The sequence below is a fragment of the Strongyloides ratti genome, assembly GCF_001040885.1.
Source record: "Strongyloides ratti genome assembly S_ratti_ED321, chromosome : 2".
NCBI lineage: Eukaryota > Metazoa > Nematoda > Chromadorea > Rhabditida > Strongyloididae > Strongyloides > Strongyloides ratti.
The window spans coordinates 6,484,014-6,506,787 of NC_037308.1; the positions used below are offsets into that span (position 1 = coordinate 6,484,014).

Sequence of the window (22,774 nt, forward strand, 5' to 3'; positions counted from 1 at the left end):
ATTTCTCTAATATCATATAATTATTATAAATAGCTAATAAAAAATATATCTTTATTTTATATAAAAAATAAATATATATTTTTATAATATAATAATAACTTAAGAATAGTAAAATTACTCTTTGCCATTAAAAGAATATATAATATAAAATATGTTTCATATACAATATTTATTATAGAATATAATATCAAGACATACATATAAGAATATAAATCACAACATCCTGAAAAAAAGACGACAAATTATCATCTTCATTTATTGTCAATGTATGGCTAAATGATCTTTAGTATTGTAGTGTAAGTACCTAAAATTATTTTACTTCAAATAGGAGGGGCAGATATTTGCAAAAATTTTTGTAAAAATCAAGAATTATGACAATGATATGTGCGAAAATAGGAAGAATAAAGAAGCGGCGAATAGATTACTTATGTTATAAATAAATGGAAGAATAAAAATTTATAAAAATATTTTTTGACGTTAACAAGATAAGAAATGTTGCGGTAAGTAAAAAATTCTCGTTAAAAATGATTTAAATAAAAGAAATATGAATAATCTGATTACCTTTCCTTGATACAATTAAAAAGTTTGATAGATACTAATTTAAAAGGGAATTTTATTTAAAAAGATATTAACAATTATTATCTTAATTATACTCCTATACACATAAAGGAACCTAATAAAATGATGAACTATAAATCGTAATCATGAAAAGTTTATGATATAAGTATAGTTAGTTGTTATATATATATAATATAATTTATATAAAATCGCCAATCTTTTTAAATAATAGCAAATAAATCAACAAATGTTTTAGTATTTTTTAATGATCTAACTTTTTTTTTTTATCTTGATACCATAAGGTATTTTTCTGGTGTGCCATTGTTGTCTGTTGATTATTATCATCAACATTTTTAAATAAAAATAGACATCGCTCCATATATCTAACTTAATGTCACATTATTTTAAAATAAATTTTTGTCTTCTCCATGAATCATATATATATATATTTTTAAAGATAGATCTAAATATGCATAAAAATGATCTCATCAATTGTGTAATTTTAATAAAAATCAAGTACATAAAATTTAAAAATTCACATTTTATGATTAAAATTTATTACTACTATAATTTATTATTATAAAAAAGAAGTGAAATTTTAAAAATATATTATATAAATACAGGTAGTTATATTATCTACCACCCAAATAGAGATCACCAATATATTATTTTTATTGGCATTCTATAAAAATAAATATATATATATAAAATTTTTTTTTAATACCTACAAAAAGATATAAAATTTCTTAAATAAAAAGTAAATTGTTAAAAATTTCAAAAGGGTAATAATCATTTATATAAAGTAATTAATTAAGTTTAACTATTTATATATATAATTATCAAATATTTATATCTTTTACCTAAAAGTGGGATAAAAATTTTTATAATAATAAAAATAAATAATTATAATTCCAATAAAAATTCCTATCATTATTTATTAATAAAAATATTTTAGGGAGGAGAAGCTGTAATTTATTTATATAATTAATAAAAGTAAAAATATTTAATAAGATTGATAATTAAAAAATAATATAAAAAAAAAAATACCTAGTTAAATTAAATTAAAATGCCGTATTTTTTAGGAGAAGAGAAATGATAATTGTTGTTTAAAAAAAATAGTTACAAAATTGACCAATAAGACAGGTCTTAAAGTCTTCAGGTGTAAAAAGAAAACAAGAAGGCAAATAATAACAAGAATATTAATGTTTAAAAAATTTAATTGGGGTAATAGATAAAAGAAAAGCTGCCATAAATCAAATTAAAATTTTTGAGCAATTAATTTGTAGAGAATGTCAAATATTTCTAAATACAATATCATCTTTACAAAATACGATTAAAAATTGCTCCTTTTTTTTTATATAATAATATGTACATTGATATTACAAATTATTTTTAAAATATGTCTTATTATATACTATAATCTAGACTTATTAATTTAAATAAATAGTAAGGATAAAAGAAAAAGTACAATAATTATCAAGTTTTTAACTGGTGAGCAACAATTTTAAATTGTTAATTGAAATATTTTTAATATACTTATAGGGCATGCAAATTAAATTCTATCTAAAAAGTTTTTCTTTTTTGCAAAAATAAAATAATGTATAGATAATAAACATTTATAATTGATATATTATAAATAAGTACCTATAGATGAAGGAAGTTCATTTAATTTTAACAATTCTTTCATTAAGTACAAAATTATTATAATAAAAACAAGTATGAGGTTAAATCATAACAAGATCTACTTATTCTCATTTTTAATTCTCTCTTTTATACTTTTATTTTAGATTGTTAAGTTTGTTAAAAAAAAAAATTTATGCAAAAAGGTATATTTTTATTATATTATTTTCCATAAAATGAATGAGGTATGCGTAGGAGGCATATATTCAAAAAATTAAAGTACAATTAATGTTAAACTAATTTACCTTGAATTGAATCCGAAAAGTTAATCAAAAAATGTAATTATACTTGTATACTCAAATTAAAAAATTTTTTTCATCCAACATCTGTGTCATATATATATTTTAATAGAAAAATTTTTTTATATAAAGTAAAGCCTTTTGTATTAACCTTGTCATCATTTTGAATATAAATATATGTTAATAATTTATAATATAAAATATAATTTTTTATTATAAATATAATGAAAAGCTTATTTTTATTAAAAAAAAAAATCTTAAAAAGGGCATTATTGGTAGGTTCATTGATGTGACTATTATATTACAATATAATAAGATCAAGTTTAAGGTATAATAGAAAATTATAAAATAATCAAAAGTTTTATGATATTATCAGTTACTTGTTTTAAATCTTTATAAATATTTTAAAATGTGATGTATATTAATGTTTTAAATGAAAATTTTTTTTTTCCTTCCTGGTAATAAATATTTTTTTTTATAATGATTAATTCAAGGAAGAACAAAATACAAATATACTTTTTTTTTTTAAAAAATATTAAAAGTGTATTAAAACAACAAATTTAATATGATGGAAATAAGAAAATGATCTATAAACGTTGTTGTTTGTTTTTTTTTTACATTTAAACTTCTTTTTTTTTATCTTAATTTATATTAAATGATATAACATTTTATTACTATAATATATCTTTTCATGAATAACATTATAATGTTTGTTATTTATAATAATAATAAAAAAAAAGATTTTTAAATAGTCCAGGTTTCTGAAGACCGTTATAATTAATATTTATAATAAAAAAAAAATTAATATATCAATCTAATTAATTTCTCTTAAAGTTAATAGATGTAAAAATATTTCATTTCCGTCGGTTTTTATTCATTTGTCATAATTGATTTCCTACTTTTTCTTTGTAAAATATAATGTTTCTAATTATAAAATTAATTTAATTTAATAAAATAATATAATACTTTTTTTTTTAATTTTATCTAATTTCAATTGTTTTTATAAATATTATTTTAAAATTTATCATAAATTTTTTTTTTCGAAAAATTTGGTTTATTTATTATAAAAAGTTTTAATATTGTATCAAATTTTTCTTTATTTTATTAAATAACATATAAATGAAGTCATCCTTAAGATAAATAAACATAATTATAAGATTTATCTATTTGCGCAACATGTTAACATATTTATCTTCATTGCCCTTTTAAAAAATATTTAGAATTAAAAAAAAAAAAATTAAAATGATGAGTAATGGTAAATACATATATTTGATATTCAATCATTAGACCATGACATCTTTCTCCTTCCGTTTGTTGAATAATATTATTATAACGGAAGAAACAATAAGAATTATATAATGTAACAAAATAATAATATTAAAAAAAAGGTAAAAAATTTTTTTCATTTATTGAGAAAAATTTAATGAAAGACTATTTTTTCAACATTTTTGATCATCTTTAAAAGATAATCAATCTTGTTTTCTCTTTCTAAACAAATAGTATCAAGCTTTTATATTAAAAAATTTTTAATTAACAGTGAAATACATATATATATAATAAATTTTAATTGATAAAAAATCAAAATTTAATAATATATGAATGAATAAATATTTATTTAATTAAAATTTATAGTTAATATGTTATAAAATATTTATTAACAAATTTTAATTATTAATTTATTAATTATTTGCTAATTTATATTTTAATAAAAAGATTTATTACTTTTAAAATTTGATGGATAATGATTAATTTTTTTTTTCCTTAAATCTATTAAACAACATTATTTTTTTTTTATTACCAAATAATAAATATTTGAATTTCTTTGTAATTTTTTTACACTTTTTAAAAGAACCTCATTTGTCATTTTTGTATAGATGTTTTGATAAATTAACTATTAGTGTAACAAAATTTTTGTTGTAAAGGTAACCTTTATGATTTTAAAATTTTTTATCATAAAGTAGTTTAAGAAGAAAATAAATTAATCTTCAAAATATACCTATTATGCATTATATTAAATAATGAATGTGACGGTAACCAAATATAATTATGTTAATGGTCATAAATACTTCTTTTAACGATAATACTTTTTTTTTCGTATTCTTTTAATCTATACTCTTTTAAAATTAACATAAAATTTTTTATAAAAGCAAAAATGTAAAGAATTCTTTAATAATTGTATCATTAAATTAACATCTTCCGTCATCATGATAAATTATATATATACAAATATATCATATTACTAATGATTATAAAATAAAAATTTTGTCCTATGAATTAACAAATAAATGATAATTAATTTGACAATTTGATATTACTGCTTAATTAAAAGAAGAAAAAAGAAAAAAAAAATTTTTTTTTAATCAACATTTAATAAAATGATATTTGATTCAGGAATATATTATTATACTTACTTATTAATTTCAATTTTTTTTTTTTAATCATTATATATTTTTCAATTATAACTCTATCCTATTTTAATTAATCTTTCTTCATTTTATTTTTCATCATAAAATATTTTTTTAAAAATTATTACAAAAAAATATTGATATAAAATAAATAATATATATAAATATATACAATTTATAAAAAGTATAATATTTTTTAAAAAGGTAAATATCTATCTTATTATGGTGTAAATTAAACAAAATCTATTTATAATAACCGATTTATAATATACCTATAAACTAATTTAATTATTTGATTTTCTATTTTTGATAAAAAAAATTTCTTTTATAAAGAAAATTTTTGTTAAGATAATAAAAACAAATAATTATAAAATAATTTTTAATATATATTTTTATTTACCTAGTAATCAAAAATTTGGTAAACGTTAAAATTAGATTATGTATATGGAATAAAAAAGTTATATTTTTAAAATTAAGTTTAAATATTATCTTTATTATCATTGTGATAAAAAAAATAATATTAAGGGGTATTTATTATTATTGGTGTAAATAAACTTTTGTTATAATTAGACAACTCATGAATACATTGATCAAATATTAAAAATAAAACTTTTTGTTGTTTATTTGTATCAAATTTTTATGAAACATATTAAAGAAATATTTATTGAAACTGTTTTTGGCATTTCTAATACCTGTGACAGTAAACTTTTTGTATAAAAATTTTTACAAGTTTTATTTTTGAGAAAAGTAATTAAAATTTAATACTTATTGAATACAACCAAAGATAAAATATTTTGAAATATCAATAATACTAAATCTAGAAAAAAATCAGCATAAACGGCATTGTCATTCTTCAATATTTGTAAAGAATACATATCTACAAAATGATTACTTTTCATTTTCAAAATATTGACAAAATGAATATGATTCATGGGGTAAATTCAAATTATCAAAATAAAAAAATTGGCGTTATAAATAAGTTTCTTAATTCATTCTCCAAATTACTCATCAACCAATTTATTCACCTTTTTTTTTCAATATTTGATTAAATAAATTTAACCGTGAAAGTTACATCCATTTAATTAAATTAATTTTATAAATTAATGCTTTAACAATGTGTATTTTACTACAATCCCGTTTATAAATCATCATTACTTCAAAAAAAAGATAAAAAGAAAAACAATTTAAATAATAAATTATCTTTTTACAAGTTTATCATAATATTAAAATATTTTTGATAAAAGTATAACTTGTCAAAAATTTATTTGTAAAAGGTAGTATTATAATTTTTGTAAATTTATGAAAAAAATACATAAAATTTTTTATTTAATAAATGATAAAATAATAGTTTAATTAAAAAAAAATACATATTAAAGTTTCATGTTATTACAATTAAAGTATAAATCAATTTATCTTTATAAATATATAAATCTTTATCATATCTTTAATTTTTAATCCAATATTTTATTTATTTATCAATACAAATATTTTTGAAAAAACAAAAAATTTTTGATTATAGTACAATGGTGTTTTGATTGATTGATATCATTTATAAATAAATTATCTTGAAGATTTTTTATTATTATTTTAGGATGAATTAAAATGTCATATTTATATTTGTTGGTTATTTTTAAATTATTATAATATATTTTTGTTATAAAAAATACTTTTTGATGTATTATTGTCATTATATTTGACCAAAAATTATTGAAAATACGATACATTAATTACTTTTTATTGTAATATATATATCTACTGTTAATTTATTATAATTAGCCATTTGAGATGGTAGCTCTTAAAACCTGTAAGGGATTATCTTTGTTAATTTCTCTTATGCAAAGTTTGTGTTCCTGTAATGATGGTCTTGGTGTTGATGAAGGTACTGAAGAATCACGTCCACCACCACCACCACCACTACTACCAATAAAATCTTGTTTTGACTGTTGATCATCATTAATATTTTGATTTGAAGGTGTAGTTGAAAGTGTTATTAAATCTCTACAACCATGCATTGAAACACTTAAAAATAATAAAAATAAAGAATATAAAATAATTAACTTTACCTCATATGTATATTTGGAGGGCAATTGCCAAACATTTGATGAGCTGATAAAACAGCATCATGAATACTTGGAAAGAAACATCCTTTTGGTATAATTGAATATGCATTACACGCTTCAAATAATTCACGATTATCAGGGGACATATTAGCAAAATATATTTTTATCCCTTTATCTAATAATTCTTTATATACATCAACAATTACTTCCATACCTATTGAATCTATTGCCACAATTGTTAATGAATCTAATACTAAAACTTTTGTTATTTCTTTATTATTATCAACATTTAAAAAATCAAATGTTGGCACAACATCTCCACTTATTAGAAGAGTTGACTTAATACAAAGTGTATCTCGTTGGGATTGTATTGCTGCAGAGGCGCTGGTACTTTTCATTGAGGGTGTTCGTGTTCCAATACCTATTGGTTGTATATTTCCTCTGATTCTTTCAGCCAACCTAAATATACTCTTTTTAAATGTTGAAGCATTATTATATAGTAATGGTCCTTCAAATCTAACTACAGCAATTCCATTATCATAATCAAAGAAATCTGTATCATATCTACCTTTCTCTTCATAATATGCTCCTGATCCAGTAACATTAATTAAGGTATGTATATTTGGCCTAAATTATTATTAATTTATTAATTTAAAAAAAAAACATACGTTTGAATTCTCCTTATAATACTTATTGTTACAGCAAAAATTGAAGAATAAAAAATTGAATAAGAAATATTATGATAAAAAATAACAAAAATTGTTGTTACTATACATATACAAAAATCACTTCTAAAAGAATTCCATAAAATAAATATTTTTGAAAATTCAAAAATTGAATCAATAGAACTAATAATACTAATACATGACAAAACACAAATAGGAATTGAGGAGAATAAAAAATTTGAAAAATAAATACAAGGAATTAAAAAAATTGAGGCAACCAAAAATGTTAATGAACTTCTTTTTCGATATTTTGATGTTGAGATTGATTTTTCATTAAAATATGATGATGGTACTCCACCAAAAAATGTTGAAAAAATATTAGTTAGGCAGAGGATAATGGTATTGTATCTTTGTGAGTCATCAAATTCTTTAAAATATTTTTTTGAGAATGTATGATAGATAGAAAATGATATTAGTGAAAGGATAATTGAATCAAATATAAGATAAGGAACAAGATATAATTTTGGAAAAATTATTCTTAATGGTGATTGAATATTTGATAATACTTCAACAGAATAATTTTCTTTTAATTGTATTTTCCTTGAAAGTAGTGATGCAAAAATGATAAGGAAAAGAAAAATTGAAATTCTTATTGAGAATAGTGGTTTTAAAAGAATTTTGTTAATTTTTTGGATAACAAAAATTATGACGAAGCATGATATTGATATTGAAATTGTGTAAATGTTAAAGTTTGATGAGCAATCTTTTGTTGAATTAAGACAAGTAATTGTTATATTTTTAATTCCCACATCTTGAGGAAGATGAACAAGATGATGTATTTGTGATAGGAAAACTTTTATGATAATGCCAAATGTCATTCCAGAGATAAGATGTTTTGGTAGATATTCTATCAAAAAATGAAAATTAAAGAATAACATTGTTAAAAGGATTACACTAATCATTAATGTTAGTGTTGACATTATTTCCATTTGTAAATTCATAATTTTTAAATTATTATTATCAATTTCTAAGATACCTTTATCACTTGTTAATCTTTCAATGACTTGTTTTACAATATACATAATTATTATATTTACACCAAATCCTTCACAATTTTTTTTACCAAAAAATACATTCATGATAAAGGCAATGAAACAAGTATACAATCCTGATATTGGTGATATTCCTCCCAAAAAAGCTAATGGTAATCCTTCTCCAGCTGCATGAATACCAACAATCAAACCACCAATAATATCTTGTAAAAGGCTTTCTTTTATTGAGTACTTAGATAATACCCCAAAAAGTGGTATAAATCTACTTAGTATATTTTTAACTTTATTACCATGTTGTAAGTTTAATGATTTACTTGATAAATTACCGGAACCTATCTCTGACAATACACCACCATCTTTACCATGATTAATTACTTCTACAACAGAAGTTCTAACAAATTGTTTTCTTTCATCACATTTCAAGTTAAAACAAGATTTAAAAAATTGTGAAAAATTTATACCATCTGATTGTAACTCTAATGTTGAAATCGATCCTTTTTTTGGTTGTTGGCGGTTCTTTAAAAATTCAAATTTTGCATCAAATTCTTCCTTTAAAAAAAAAAAATTTTTATTCAAATTAGGTAAGTCAAATTATATACAATCAGATTAGTTTATTTATCTTTATAATACAAAACTCCTCCTGTTTTATATATATCTTAAATTTATAAATGTCATTCTTTATTTCTAATTTTTTTTTTTAAAATATATCAATGAATAAGTTAATATTTAAGAATATTAATTTATTTTTTCATTTATATTTATTAAACTATTAATTATTTTAAATTTATGAACTAAACAAAATTTTTTATTCAACAATATATATATATATTTTAGTAAGAACAAGATATTTAATTTTAAATATGACAATTTATAATTAATATTTTTTTTTACTAGTAATAGTATTCACTAAAAATATATAATTTTGCATTATATATTAATTTTCAACGACGCTTTGTCTTTTTATAATGTAATATCAATTGAAGCAGATATATATATATATATACATATATATAATGTAATACATTTGTAAGATGTTAAGTAAAAAAAAAAAAATTTATAATATAATCTACTTCTTTTTCAACAGATTCAGTGGCTTTTTTTTTTATTTTACTATCTCTTTTATTATATAAAAAGTAAAAATTAAAACATTCCCTCTCTCAATATCCTACTTGATCCTCACGGTGCTGGTCAATGCCACCCAACATTTTTTTGTGTTGAGCCATTGGGCAGCAGTTATATAATGTGATATAAAGTATGTATATCACATTTTCTAATGGTGCGCTTTAAAATAACTATGTCTTCTTTTTCATCAACCCATTTGTATATATAAAATATGGTACAATAAGTCATTATTTTAAATTTATAAATATACATATGTCTATATTTTGTAAGATAGAGGTTTTGTGAGTTTTAATGCCTACAAAAACATAATTTATAAACTATTTCTTGAATCATCCATGATATATTTTATACTCAAACTGTAATTTTTAGTTTTATAAAACTAATAACATCATAATAATAATTTTTATCTATCTATATAAGCTAATTATTATAATAATATGTATAGTTATAAAAAAAAAGAATTGTTAACTATTACCTGACTAAGAATTTAATTATCATTCAAATTTTTATAAGATATAATTTACCTAATGATTTACTAAAATCATTTGTATATTTTTTTTTTAAAAAATGAATCTCTAAATAATACATTTATCTTTATTTAAATAAAAACACACTTAAGAATATTTTTACTTAATTAATTTCACCTATAATTAAATTATATATACAAATATCTTACAATCTATTAAAAAAAATTATCTAAAAAAAATAATTATAGATATGAATGAATTATTTTTATCATATACTAAAAATAATTCAATTTTATTCAATTAAAATATTATATACATTTCCTAAAATAATTTTTTTTTGTCCTTCCCTAATCCTTTAGTATAACATTTTATAAATTGAAGGAAAAAAAAAAGTTTTAAGTAAATATCATAATATTTACTCAATTGAACTTTTTTTTTTCAAAAATCTTTCATTCAAACTTTAAATATATTATAGAGGAATAAGACAACTTTTTTTTTTTAAAAAAGAATATTATTTTTTTTAACAAATTATTACATACATTTCCTTAAATACTTTAAAAATATTTATCATTTAAAATATTAGTCTATTTTCTTTTTTTTTTGACATATTTTTAATGAAATAGAAAATGATTTAATAATTTAAATGCGCATATAATTTCTGTAAATCAAAATGCATTTATATTTATCAATTCTTCGAATTCATTATTAATGTATTTAAAAATGTTTTTTTATTCTTTTAAAAAAAAAAACAAAGTCAATATGCTTTTTATTTATATAAATATTGAAATCACATTTTTAATAAATGTACTAGATAAAATTTTTTTTTTTTTAGAAATCTTTTATTTTAAAATACTTTATCTATTCTTTACATTCATTCTTACTAATTTATAAAAAAATTTTTATTATATAAATATTATCTTCTAATGAATGTGAGGGAGATACACTACAAAAAAAAAAAAATTGTATATATATCTATCTTAGATAGAAATAAAATACGATAAATAAAAAAATTTTTGTTCTCTTTGAGGAACATAAAGTATTTTTCTTATCATCATATATATTATTATATGTATATATATAGTTTTAGATAACAACATCTATCCTGTCTATCTTCATTTTTCGTCATCTCCAATGGATGTAGAAATATCAATGTATATATTAAATGATATATATTGAATAAATTTATATATATGTTATAACTAGTAATATATAAAAATTTTTTTTTATTTTTTAAAAAATAATTTAAGTTTTTTAAAAAAAAAAAAACAAATCTTATATTATTATCCTTCTATTTTTAACTGTGTTTTTTGTTCCCTGAGATTTCATATAACCGGAGTTTCTGATATATACTCCGTATATGAATGATCAGGTACCAAATATCACATTTATTGAAGGAAAAGTTTGGTAAGTTAACATAATATAAATATTTTTTTTTTAGTATTTATTCAAACTAACCTGTGTCATAGCAAGACGTTTTGCTGGCATCAATTGTACTGGTGGTAATGGATCCATAATTTCAATAGTAAATAAATACCACACTTTAAATGTATCCTTTTTCTAATAAAATACAAAAATAATTAAATTTTTTTTTTAAAATATATGGTTAAATTTATTAAACTTTATTAATGAAATGTAAAAGATAAAATTTATACATTATTGGATATATATAAACATTTATAAAAATATTTTCATTATATAAAAAGGAGTTAAGGAAATATGTAATATTTTATAATTAAAATATATAAATTTCATTTTAATAATCTTCATCAAAAAAGATATATCTTCATTTTTAATCTTTAAGATATTCATATATTTTTATATAAAACAAAATCTTTTTTATTATATACATCTTTTAAAAAAAAATGAAAACTTTTAAAATATTTAATAAAACTCTTTATCAGGTATATATAAATAATTATCCGTTACAAAATATATTTTATGTGCCGTCTTGCAAATAAGCAAACTATTAAAAAATTATATCATCAAAGTTAAAGGCACTTTCAAAAATTTATTATATTTTGCAAAAATTTTAAATAAATCTTATTTTTTAAACTTTTTATAATTTAATCTTCTTTTTCCTTATTAAATATTCTTTTGAATAAAATATTAATTATTATTTCATTAATTTTTGTAACTTCTTCATAGAACTATAATCCTTTAAAGTAATAATTCTTAACAAAAAATAATTATGAAATATGATTTAATTTATTTTATCTTTATTTATTTAGAAAAAAAAAATTAATAAAGATTATTTATTGATATAAAGAAGAGAAGAAAAAAAAATTAATGTATTCAAATTTACAACACATTTAAAAAATTATTTACTATTATGAAAAACTTTTTCCCTGAAATAAGATATAAAAAAATTAATAATTAATTGTAATTTTATTGATAAAACCAAGCAACTTTAAAAAAATTATTTAACAATATACATAAAATTGCTTTTAAATAATAAAATTAATTTTTAATTTTTTTATTATTAAAATTTGATAGACTTCAAAATATGGATAATAATTAAATATCACAGAAAGTGCAAACAAACAAACAAATTTAATTAACTTAGTTTTTAATAATATTTTTGAAATCATTATTTAAAAGATGAGTGTTATAATTGAAGTTAGTAGGTATATATTATCATATACAGAGCAAAAAAAATATCATTTTCTTTTTGTTGAAAAGTAAATTGATAAATTTTAATCATATCTCATTTTTTCATCTTTTAGCTAAAAAAAAATTTTTTTTTCAAAACATTTTAAAAAGAAATTTGATCCTAGTAGACGTATTTTTTTATACAAATATTTTTATTAAATATGTCTAATAAATATGTAAAAAAAAGTATAATAAACTTTATGAAATTAAAAATTAAATGAATTAGAAAAAAGTTTATTAAAAAAGAGTGTATCAATTATAATATAGAATATATTTCTTGTAGAAAAAGAGATTTCTAAAAAAATTATCCTCAAACATAAATATCACGTCATTTGGAAACTAAAAGAAAACTAATTTTTAAATTTTAAAAGTTTCATTAAATTAAAAGAATAAAGATAAAATACAATGGAAGTTAATATTTAATTTATTAGTAAATGATTAAGATGATAATATTCTTAATTTTGAAAATTTTGTAGTACGGCATCGATTGTCTAAAATTAAGCCAAATAATAATGATATTATTTAGAGAAGAACCAAAAAGAATAGAATTCCATAAAAAAATACTTTTTTGAGAGAATTCTTATAGCATTTTATGATAAAAAAAGTTTACAAAAGAAAACTTTTGAAAAATAATTATAACTACAAAGCTATAATAACAGTAGCAATAAATGGTATTAGAAGAATTTGAAAAAAAAATTGCACGAAACGATAATGTACGAAAAAATTCAGCAACAAATTTTTCTAAAAGAAAGAAAATAAATTTTACTAGATGATAAATTAATTGTTTATTAATTAGAAAACATAGAAGACAAAAAAATGCACGTTTTTATGTAAAAAATTATTTTATTTTTACGACGGAAAATAATAATTTTTGTTCTGTGTAACTATAAAAATAGTTTTTTTTAAATGATATAATATGGTCTAATCTTTTGATGAGTTTAATTTATCTAATACAGCACTAAGTTTATTGTTTTTAACCTTATTTGTATTTATTGTTGAAGTTTCTGAAGTTCCTTCTGAATTAACTGGTGTTGATGGTTTGGAGTTATCTTTCAATGATCCTTCAATACTGTTATCTGTAGATGATGATAAAGATACTGCTAGTGCAGCCAATGAATTCGAAATATTAGAGTTGTTACTTGTCGTAGACTTACTACCGGTATTATTTGTTGGCTTTGAGGTTCCATTTAATAAAGCATTCAATTGATCATCCAATGAATTTTTAGAATTTCCTGATGATGAAACTGTTGATGTATTGGTATTTGTATTTTCTGAAACTTGTGATTTACCACAAGACATTGCAGTAAGTGCTTGTATCGCAGCCATTTGCTGGAATTGAGCATACTGTTGAAGATCTTGTACTGATATCCCATTTGCTCTAGCAAACAATGCAGCTGTGGTGGGGTCTGATAATATTTGTTGAAATAGTAACGCTTCATTTGTTCCATTTGTAACGTCATTGTTTGATTTTGAAGTATTTTGTTTACTTTTATTATTACTTGATTCTTTTTTACTTGATGAAGACGTTTGTTTTGATGAAGAAAAACTATTATTTGACATCATTGATGAAGAAGTTGATGAAGGCATACCAACATTAGAGTTACCAAAAGATCCTTGTAATTGAGCAAGTAATAACATTTGTTGCTGTTCAGGTGTACATCCTGAAGCCATTAAAGCAGCATATTGTGCATAAGCAGCCATCATTGGATTCATCAATTGTGCATTTTGAACAGCCTGAATTTGTGCTTGAGTCTGAAGTTGTATTATATGTTCTAAATTTTGTAACGCTACTTCTTCACCTCCAATTCTATCATGATAGATACGTGGAAGAATACTTTTAGCAGTAGTGGCAAATTTTGAAGAAACATTAAAGTCAGGATGTTTATCTAACCATGAAGCAAGATTCTTAAGAGTAGGACATTTATCTGAAGGTACAATTTGTGATGTCAATTTATGGAAAACACTAACTACTGTATTTTCATTTTTCTCATCAGACATTGACTTTAATTTTGGTGGTTCATCACTCTTAGGTTTAGTTTTAACTTTTTCTTTAAATTCTTTTTCTTTCTTTCCGTCTAAGTCAAGTTCGTAATTTGGATGAGTTGTTAACCATTCTTCAAGATGTTTGATTTTTGGGCATCGATCATCATTCCACCTTTCACCAGTTTCCATATTAATAACAGCAGCTCGTGAATCTGAAGAACGATTGGCAAGTTGAAGTAACTCTTCAAAGTTACATTTACTCAATGCTCCAGTTTTTTTCATTTCATCAGCTTTGCTTTTGTCAGATTCTGAAGTCTTATCTTTTTTAGCTAAATTTAAAGCCTCCTCAGATTTTGTTTTACTTTTTTCATTATTGGTTGTAGTTTTTGTTTGCTGGTGATTTTGAGTCATAGAAGAAATTAGTGTTTGTAAATGTGCTTGAGATAATTGTCCACCATTAGCCATTGATAAGATAATTAATTGTTGAATTTGCTGGATTTGTTCCATTGACATATTATCCATTGGAAATTGTGCATTTACATTTCCAAATAATCCAGATTGTGCTAAAAGTTGAAGCATTGCAAGAGAATTTGGATCATTACTTTGCAAACTTGCTTGCATCATAAGTGCTTCCATTTTTTCTTTTTCCATTGTAGTCAGATCACTTTCAGATTGCTTGTAAGCTGTTGATGAAACGACATTAGCTGGTGATTGACTTTTTTGATTCTTTCTTTTAACTCGACTTTTAGAAACAGTTGGTGTATTACCTCTAACAGGTGTTGGTAGTGCTGTACTTTTCTTTGAATCTTCTGAATCATCATCAATAAAACTATCTGAATTGTTTACTGGAATATATTTACCATATTCAAAAGTTGTTGCAATTTCAAATGCTCTTCTTATCAATACTTTTTCTGTTGGTAATGTATGGTCCTTAAAATATTCAGATTCTTTGCAATGTTTATAAACATCATCTAAACCAACATTTTCAACAATTTTAAGAAATTGATAATCATTATCTAAACACCAAGAAGTAGGCATATAATCATAAACAAGCATTTTAAGATTTTCTTTAATTTCATCTTCTGTTAAACTAATAATTTGATGTATTTTACGCATTAAATTAACACGAGTTATAATTGTACGAGCTTTATTTTGTGAAATATCTACACCTTGAGTTCTCTTGACATCAATTCCACTCAACCCACCACCACTAATTTTAGTTAACAATGAATATATGGCAAAAAGTAAAGCTAACAAATCTTCTTGAGATTTATCTTTGAGGTGTATACTAATTTGTTTAAATCTTGCCCAATCTATAACATCACTGGAACCTGGCACATCCTTCAAACCATAAGAATTTAGAACTCGTAGAAAATCTTCTTTTTCTTCCTTAGGCCAACCAGCAAGATTTTTCTGTCTTTTATGTTCATCTATTTGTTGTTGAAGTTCAAGATATTTCTGATAACATATCATCAATCGTTTAAATCTTGCATTCAATTCTTGCTGTGATGGAAAATCATGTGTTTTGTTTCTGGCAAATATTAATGTTTCATCATTTTTTATAGTATCGTAATTTTCCATACCATGACGATATATTCCTATTAAGAAACATTTATCATATTCTGAATCCCAATAATCTAAAAATGGATCAGAAATAGGAGGTAAATTTATATCTATTTCTTCATATTTTTTTTCTAAATCTCCTGCTTCTTCTAATTTATCTTTAAGAATAAAATTTGTTATTATACTTAAATGATATACTCTTTGAATAACTTTATTTGTATGCCTATTTATATGTCTTTGAAAGATACCATCTACAGCTATTTGTGGTGGATTATATTCAGGAAGGCTAGCCCATCCTTGATTAAACAAGTCTGGTGTTGTTATCTCTTTAGAATCATTTTTCTTCCCATCTTCTGTTGGTGAAATTAACTTCCAAACATAATCACGTACTTTTTCATCTGATTTATATTCACGAAGACAATGTAATACAAGTATTCTTGATGCTTGAATAAAATCATCTTCACTAAATGTTAAATCACTGTTATCTTTTAAAATACTCCATCTACCCCATCCCCATATTAAAAGTAATTTTTCAATTTTGAACAATGCTTGTTTATTAAATATTAATTCATCTGACATAAAACCAGTAGCTTCTTCATCTTCTTCTCCACCACCACCGCGCCTTCTGTTCCTTCTTTTTTCACTTCTATCTCTAGATTTTCTATCATCTTTCTTACCATCATTTTCATCATCATCAGAATGTTCTCCACCATTCATTTTCTTGTAGGCAGCATCATCAAAACGTTTTCTTCTATTTCTAGGCTCCATCAATATTAAATCATCTTCTTCTTTTTCTGGTTCAGTTTTAATATTAGCCTTTTCTGCCCATTTACTCCAAAAATTAGGATCATTGATATCGATGTCATCATTGTTACCAGTAGAAAAGGTAGCTTTTGAAAAAGTTGATCCTTTTGTAACACTTTCATGAGTAATTGTTTGTGTTCTCCTAGATAAAATTGTGTCAATATCTTCTTCGCCAAATTTACTACCTTCAGTGTCATCATCCATCAATGCTCCATATGCACCTTTTTTCAAAAGTTCTTCAATATCTTTTTTAGATAATTGATTAGGATTTTCTTTTGTACTCATAGATTGAAGAACAGCTTTATCTAAACCAAGTTTCATTGATGCTCTATCAAACATTTCTCTTTCATATGTATTGGCAGTTATAAGTCTATAAATTTTAACCATCTTTTTTTGTCCGATCCTATGACAACGAGCTTGTGCTTGCAAATCATTTTGTGGATTCCAATCAGAATCAAATATAATACATGTGTCAGCGGCAGTTAAATTAATACCAACACCACCAGCTTTTGTACATAGAAGAAAAATAAATCTATCCGATCCTTCTTTTGAGAATCTATCAATAGCAGCTTGTCTTAAATCACCACGTATATTACCATCAATTCTTTCAAATTTAAAACCATTAAGACACAAGTACTCTTCAATAAGATCTAATGTTTTGGTCATTTGTGAGAACATCAAAACTCTATGACCATCTTTTCTTAATTTTGGCAATAATTTTGAACATAAAACTAATTTACCAGAACTTTGTATAAGACCCATATTTAATATTTTATCTGGTGCCATTTCTGGATGTTCAGCTTTTAATTCATTTAATATTGTTTCTTCAGCACCAGATATTAAAAAAGGATGATTACAACATTTTCTTAATTCCATCATTGTATTCATCAAACTAGGAGCAGAAGTTCCTTTACATAAATGAGAAAAATTTTTCTCAAGTATAGCACGATAATATTTCTTTTGAATTGTAGATAATTGAACTTCTATAATAGTTTCTTCTTTAGGTTGTAAAGATTTTTCAACATCCTCTTTAAGTCGTCTTAACATCATTGGTTTAAGAATTTCTTGAAGTTCTTTAACTTGTTCCTCTGTTTGACATTGTCCATACTTACTTAGAAAATCATTTGCTGAATAAAATTGTTCTGGATCAAGATAATTTAACAATGAAAAAAGTTCTTGCATATTATTTTGTAATGGAGTTCCTGTTAATAAAACTTTATGTTCAATTTTAAAAAATCCCAAACCATTTGTTATTAAACGACAATTTCTGTTTTTTAACCTATGCGCTTCATCAATTATAGCTATTCTATATGGAATTTGACTTAATGAACTACAATCAGAAACAACCATTTCAAAAGTTGTTATAATAGCATCAAATTTAGTTACATTTCTTTTATTTTTAGTTGAATTTTGTGGATAAAAAAATTCATATTTTTGTGCTGTTTCTCTGGACAATGTACCACCATGATAAACAATAGCATTCAAATTTGTCCATGTTTCAAATTCTCTTTCCCAATTATGTAATGTACTAAGAGGTACTATAACAAGAAATGGTCCATGAATACCACTGTCATAAATTTCTTGTAAAAATGTAACACTTTGAACTGTTTTACCTAAACCCATTTCATCAGCTAATATACAATTTCTATGCCAATAATAACAATAAGTTAACCATGATACACCTTCATGTTGGTATTCTCTTAAATTATTACCATCTTTATAAACTTTATCTTTTAGTATACCTTTAAATTCAGCTATATCCGGTCTTTTTTTAGGATTAGCTTTACATTGATCAAGAGTATTTCTTTTTTCATACTCTTCTATAAGTGCTTGATTAACATAATCACCTGTTTCCCATGTACATTCATCATAAGATAATTGTCTCCATTTAACAAAATAATAATTTATACCGTCAACTTCTTGAGCATCTAGAATACGCTCTACAATAATATAATCAGGATTAAATATATCCTCATCTGTACATAAAAATGGTTGTTCTAACAATTTTTGTTTATATCTATTAATTTTTGCCAATACACGTTTATCATCTACCTCAAGTTCTTCAATTGTTTTCCATGCACAATGAACATATGATCTCCCTTTAAACTTAATAAAATACTCTTCAACTTCCCTTTCTTCAGTTATTATTTTTTTTGGTTTTTCTAATATTTCTTCATTCATTGGTTCTTCAATTGGAACATTTTCAGGAACGTCAACTTCAGTTTTTATTTCATCTAAATTATTAATATTAGTACATTCATTATTGTCTGTATTAGGAATATCATCAGAAGGACTCACTAAAGAAGAATCTTCTTTGATTTCTTCTTTATTATTTACAATATTTTCGTCTTTATTATTTTCCTCGCTAACCCCCATCTCATCACTGGATTTATTTTCATCCTTTAAATTACCCATAACATTTGTTTCTGTTTCTACACTATCGTCATCAACATAAATTTCAAAAATTCGTTTAGACATTCTTGAACTTAAAATTTTTTCTACAATAAAAAGTGTTTCAAGTTTTACTGTGCTATATACAATATCTTCTTCACCAATAACTTCATTATTCTCCACCTCATCATCATCATATTCCATTCGTTGTTCAACGTAACTTCGTTCAACATTCCTCCTACCACTTCTTCTTTTTTCATAAAAATCTTCATGTAATTCTATGTCTCCTGATTCTTTAGGTATATCACTACATTCATTTACCTGAACATTAATTCTAGGTTTTTTATTTTTCTTTTTTTTATTACTAAAATATTCATCATCATCATCATCCGAATAATCTGTATCATTTTTTTTCCTTTTTTTATTTCTACCCATTTTATTATTATAATTAACTGAAATATTTTTACGTATACGTGGTGTAAAAGACTTTTTTCCTTTTCCGCTTCCTGACGTCACCTCAATTACTGGTTTACATTCTTCTAAATTAACAAAATTTTCCACAGTATTCAAAGCAACTGGTTGTTGTGGCAAGACGGAATTAATAACTTCATTTATCGTATCCGTAACACTTGAACAAGTATTATCTTCTTCCTCTAATGATGTCACCTGAGATATGCTACCTATCTGAGAAAATGATTCTTGAGATACATTAGATGATGGAATACAATCCGGTGGTACTATTTTTGGAGATATTTCTGCTGGCCGAGAAATTAATTGATTCATACTATCAGAATCATCTTGATTAAAATTATCACAAGGAGGTAGAGGAATTTCATTTGTAAGTCGAGAATCAAAATTATTTTCAATATATTCAGATTTATTTTCATTGATTTGTGTATTATAGTTATTTTCAGTTTTTACAATATTATCATTTGTTACATACTTTGAATCATCGTAAGTCATATCACTGAAAGTAGTAGTTTCATTAATAATTTTTTGATTCGGTTGTTGTGTAGAAAATGGTTGTTCCTGTTTGATACATTCTCTACTATTACTACAATCATTACTAGAATATTCTATTTTATCCGTCATATTACTAGTAGGAACAAAATTTGATGGTGTAGGCTCCGGAGGAATTATTGATTCTTTACTGCCACCAGAATTTGCAGAAGAATTAGATGTAGTACATGGATATTCAGAACCATTAATACCATCCATATTTGAGTATGGTGTTGGATATGTTGGAGTTATATGAGTATTTACCGGTTGTTGTATCTGTTGTTGTCCTAACATCATACTATTTTCAGGTACCTGTTGTTGTGAACCGTTTGTTGAAGGAACCATAACAGGAGTGTGTTGAGGAGGCAGTCCTTGACCACCAATATGTGTTGGTGGAACATGAGCCTGTTGTTGAATGTTAGGATATGTTTGTTGTGATTGAGAAGTGCAATTTGATGGATATGTTTGAGGTGAAGTATATCTTTGTGATGAAACACATGATCCCATATTTTGTATTGGAATTTGTTGTTGTGGTTGTACTTGTTGTTGTAACATTGGTGAATGTTGAGGTATTGGGGTTGAACAATTTGACCCGTTACCCCTTTTTAATTGTCCCCGTAAGGAATTTAATACATTTGTGTAATAATTCATTTTAGACGCCACTTCAGGAGTCTGTGGTATTTGACTTAAACCTTGTAGTTGCCTTTCCACTTCTTTTATATCATTTTGTAATTGATATTGTTGATGAGAAGATATTGGTGGCACTGATGAAATGCCTTTAACAGGCTGCTGTTGATGTACCGAAAAATGCCCTTGTGGTCTATCATTTAACTGATGAGGCATACCCTGTTGTTGATTACCATATTCTACCACCCTTCCTTGAAGTTGTTGTTGTTGTTGTTGACCAATATTAGTAGGTCCCATCATTCCTCCCTGTGGAATATTTTGTGAACCATAATATCCTTGTTGAGGTGGCGGCACAGGTGTAGTTATATTTTGATTCATATAATATGGATTTGGTGGTCCTTGCATTTTATTTTGTTCCACTGGAGGATAAGGATATTGTGAAGACCCTGGTTGTTGGTATTGCCCATTGGCAATATTTCCTGAACTTGCACCATTAGAATGTTGTTGTGGTGGATAGTAACCTTGTCCCATATCTTGAGATCCACGCCCATAATAGTTTCCATGTTGAGGTGGATAACCACCAACTGGATATTGAGATATTTGTAAATTTTGTGGTTGTTGCATATATTGCGGTGGTCTGTAAGCAGGATTTACTGGAGGTGCCTGCGGTCCACCATAACCATTCCATTGTGAAACTGGACCATTTTGCATAGGTCCATTCATATTTTGAACATGTTGTATTCCATAAGGTGGTTGTTGAGAAGGAAGTCCCTGTTGTTGAGAGGATACATCATTTTTACTACCTTTCTTTCTTCCTTTTTTACCTTTTACAGGAGGTGGTGGTTGTTGTGGAAGACCTTGAGAATGGGGTGGAGGCATTTGTTGTGGCATCTGAGAAATATTTTGATTTGATGGCTGTTGTTGATAATTCATATGTGGAGGCATTTGCTGTTGATACATTACATTTGTATTTTGATACATTGGATTTACATTATAATAAGGATCTGGAACTCCAGGCATTGGTCTATGTGAAGTATCCATTGGTATGTAGTCTAGTGATTGGATATACTCATTACCATCACCCATTTTAAAAACTTAAAATATGCAAAAAAAAAAAAAAATTAATAAAATAATTTTAAAACATTTCCTCTTACTTTTTTTTTACAAATTATTATATTAAATTGAAGAAAATAAATAATAATATTCTTCAAAAGATTTTACAATTTTGATTTGTAGAATTTGAATATGCTTATTTTATTAAACAAAAAATAAATTGTTTAAATAGCAGGAAAATAAAGTTCCCAAGTCTCTTTTCTAAATATTTTAATGGATTTTTATGATATTATTGAATAAGACAATCTTTAGAAATGTACAAATATTAGGAAGTGTTTGTAAAATAATTTTAAAAATATTAAACAATTCTGTTCATACCAAAGAAAATAATGTCTTTAATTAATTACAGATATCTAAAAAGTTTTAGTTTAAAATTTTTATAAAATTATAAGTATAA

At 23.2% G+C, this 22,774-nt stretch overlaps 2 protein-coding genes across 2 annotated transcripts; both read right to left on the reverse strand.

The window, feature by feature from the left end:
- Positions 1–6,654: 6,654 nt before the first annotated feature.
- SRAE_2000206300 (FI18412p1) lies at positions 6,655–11,760 on the reverse strand (the record flags this gene model as incomplete). The annotated part of the gene is made up of 5 exons (XM_024653088.1): positions 6,655–6,901; positions 6,946–7,117; positions 7,157–7,569; positions 7,611–9,208; positions 11,704–11,760. 5 exons carry the CDS (start codon positions 11,758–11,760, stop codon positions 6,655–6,657), a joined length of 2,487 nt encoding a protein of 828 aa, XP_024506599.1.
- A 2,058-nt stretch (positions 11,761–13,818) lies between these two features.
- SRAE_2000206400 (Chromodomain-helicase-DNA-binding protein 6) lies at positions 13,819–22,350 on the reverse strand (the record flags this gene model as incomplete). The annotated part of the gene is made up of 1 exon (XM_024653089.1): positions 13,819–22,350. The coding sequence occupies one exon, from the start codon at positions 22,348–22,350 to the stop codon at positions 13,819–13,821; it is 8,532 nt and encodes a 2,843-aa protein (XP_024506600.1).
- Between the last annotated feature and the right edge of the window lie 424 nt (positions 22,351–22,774).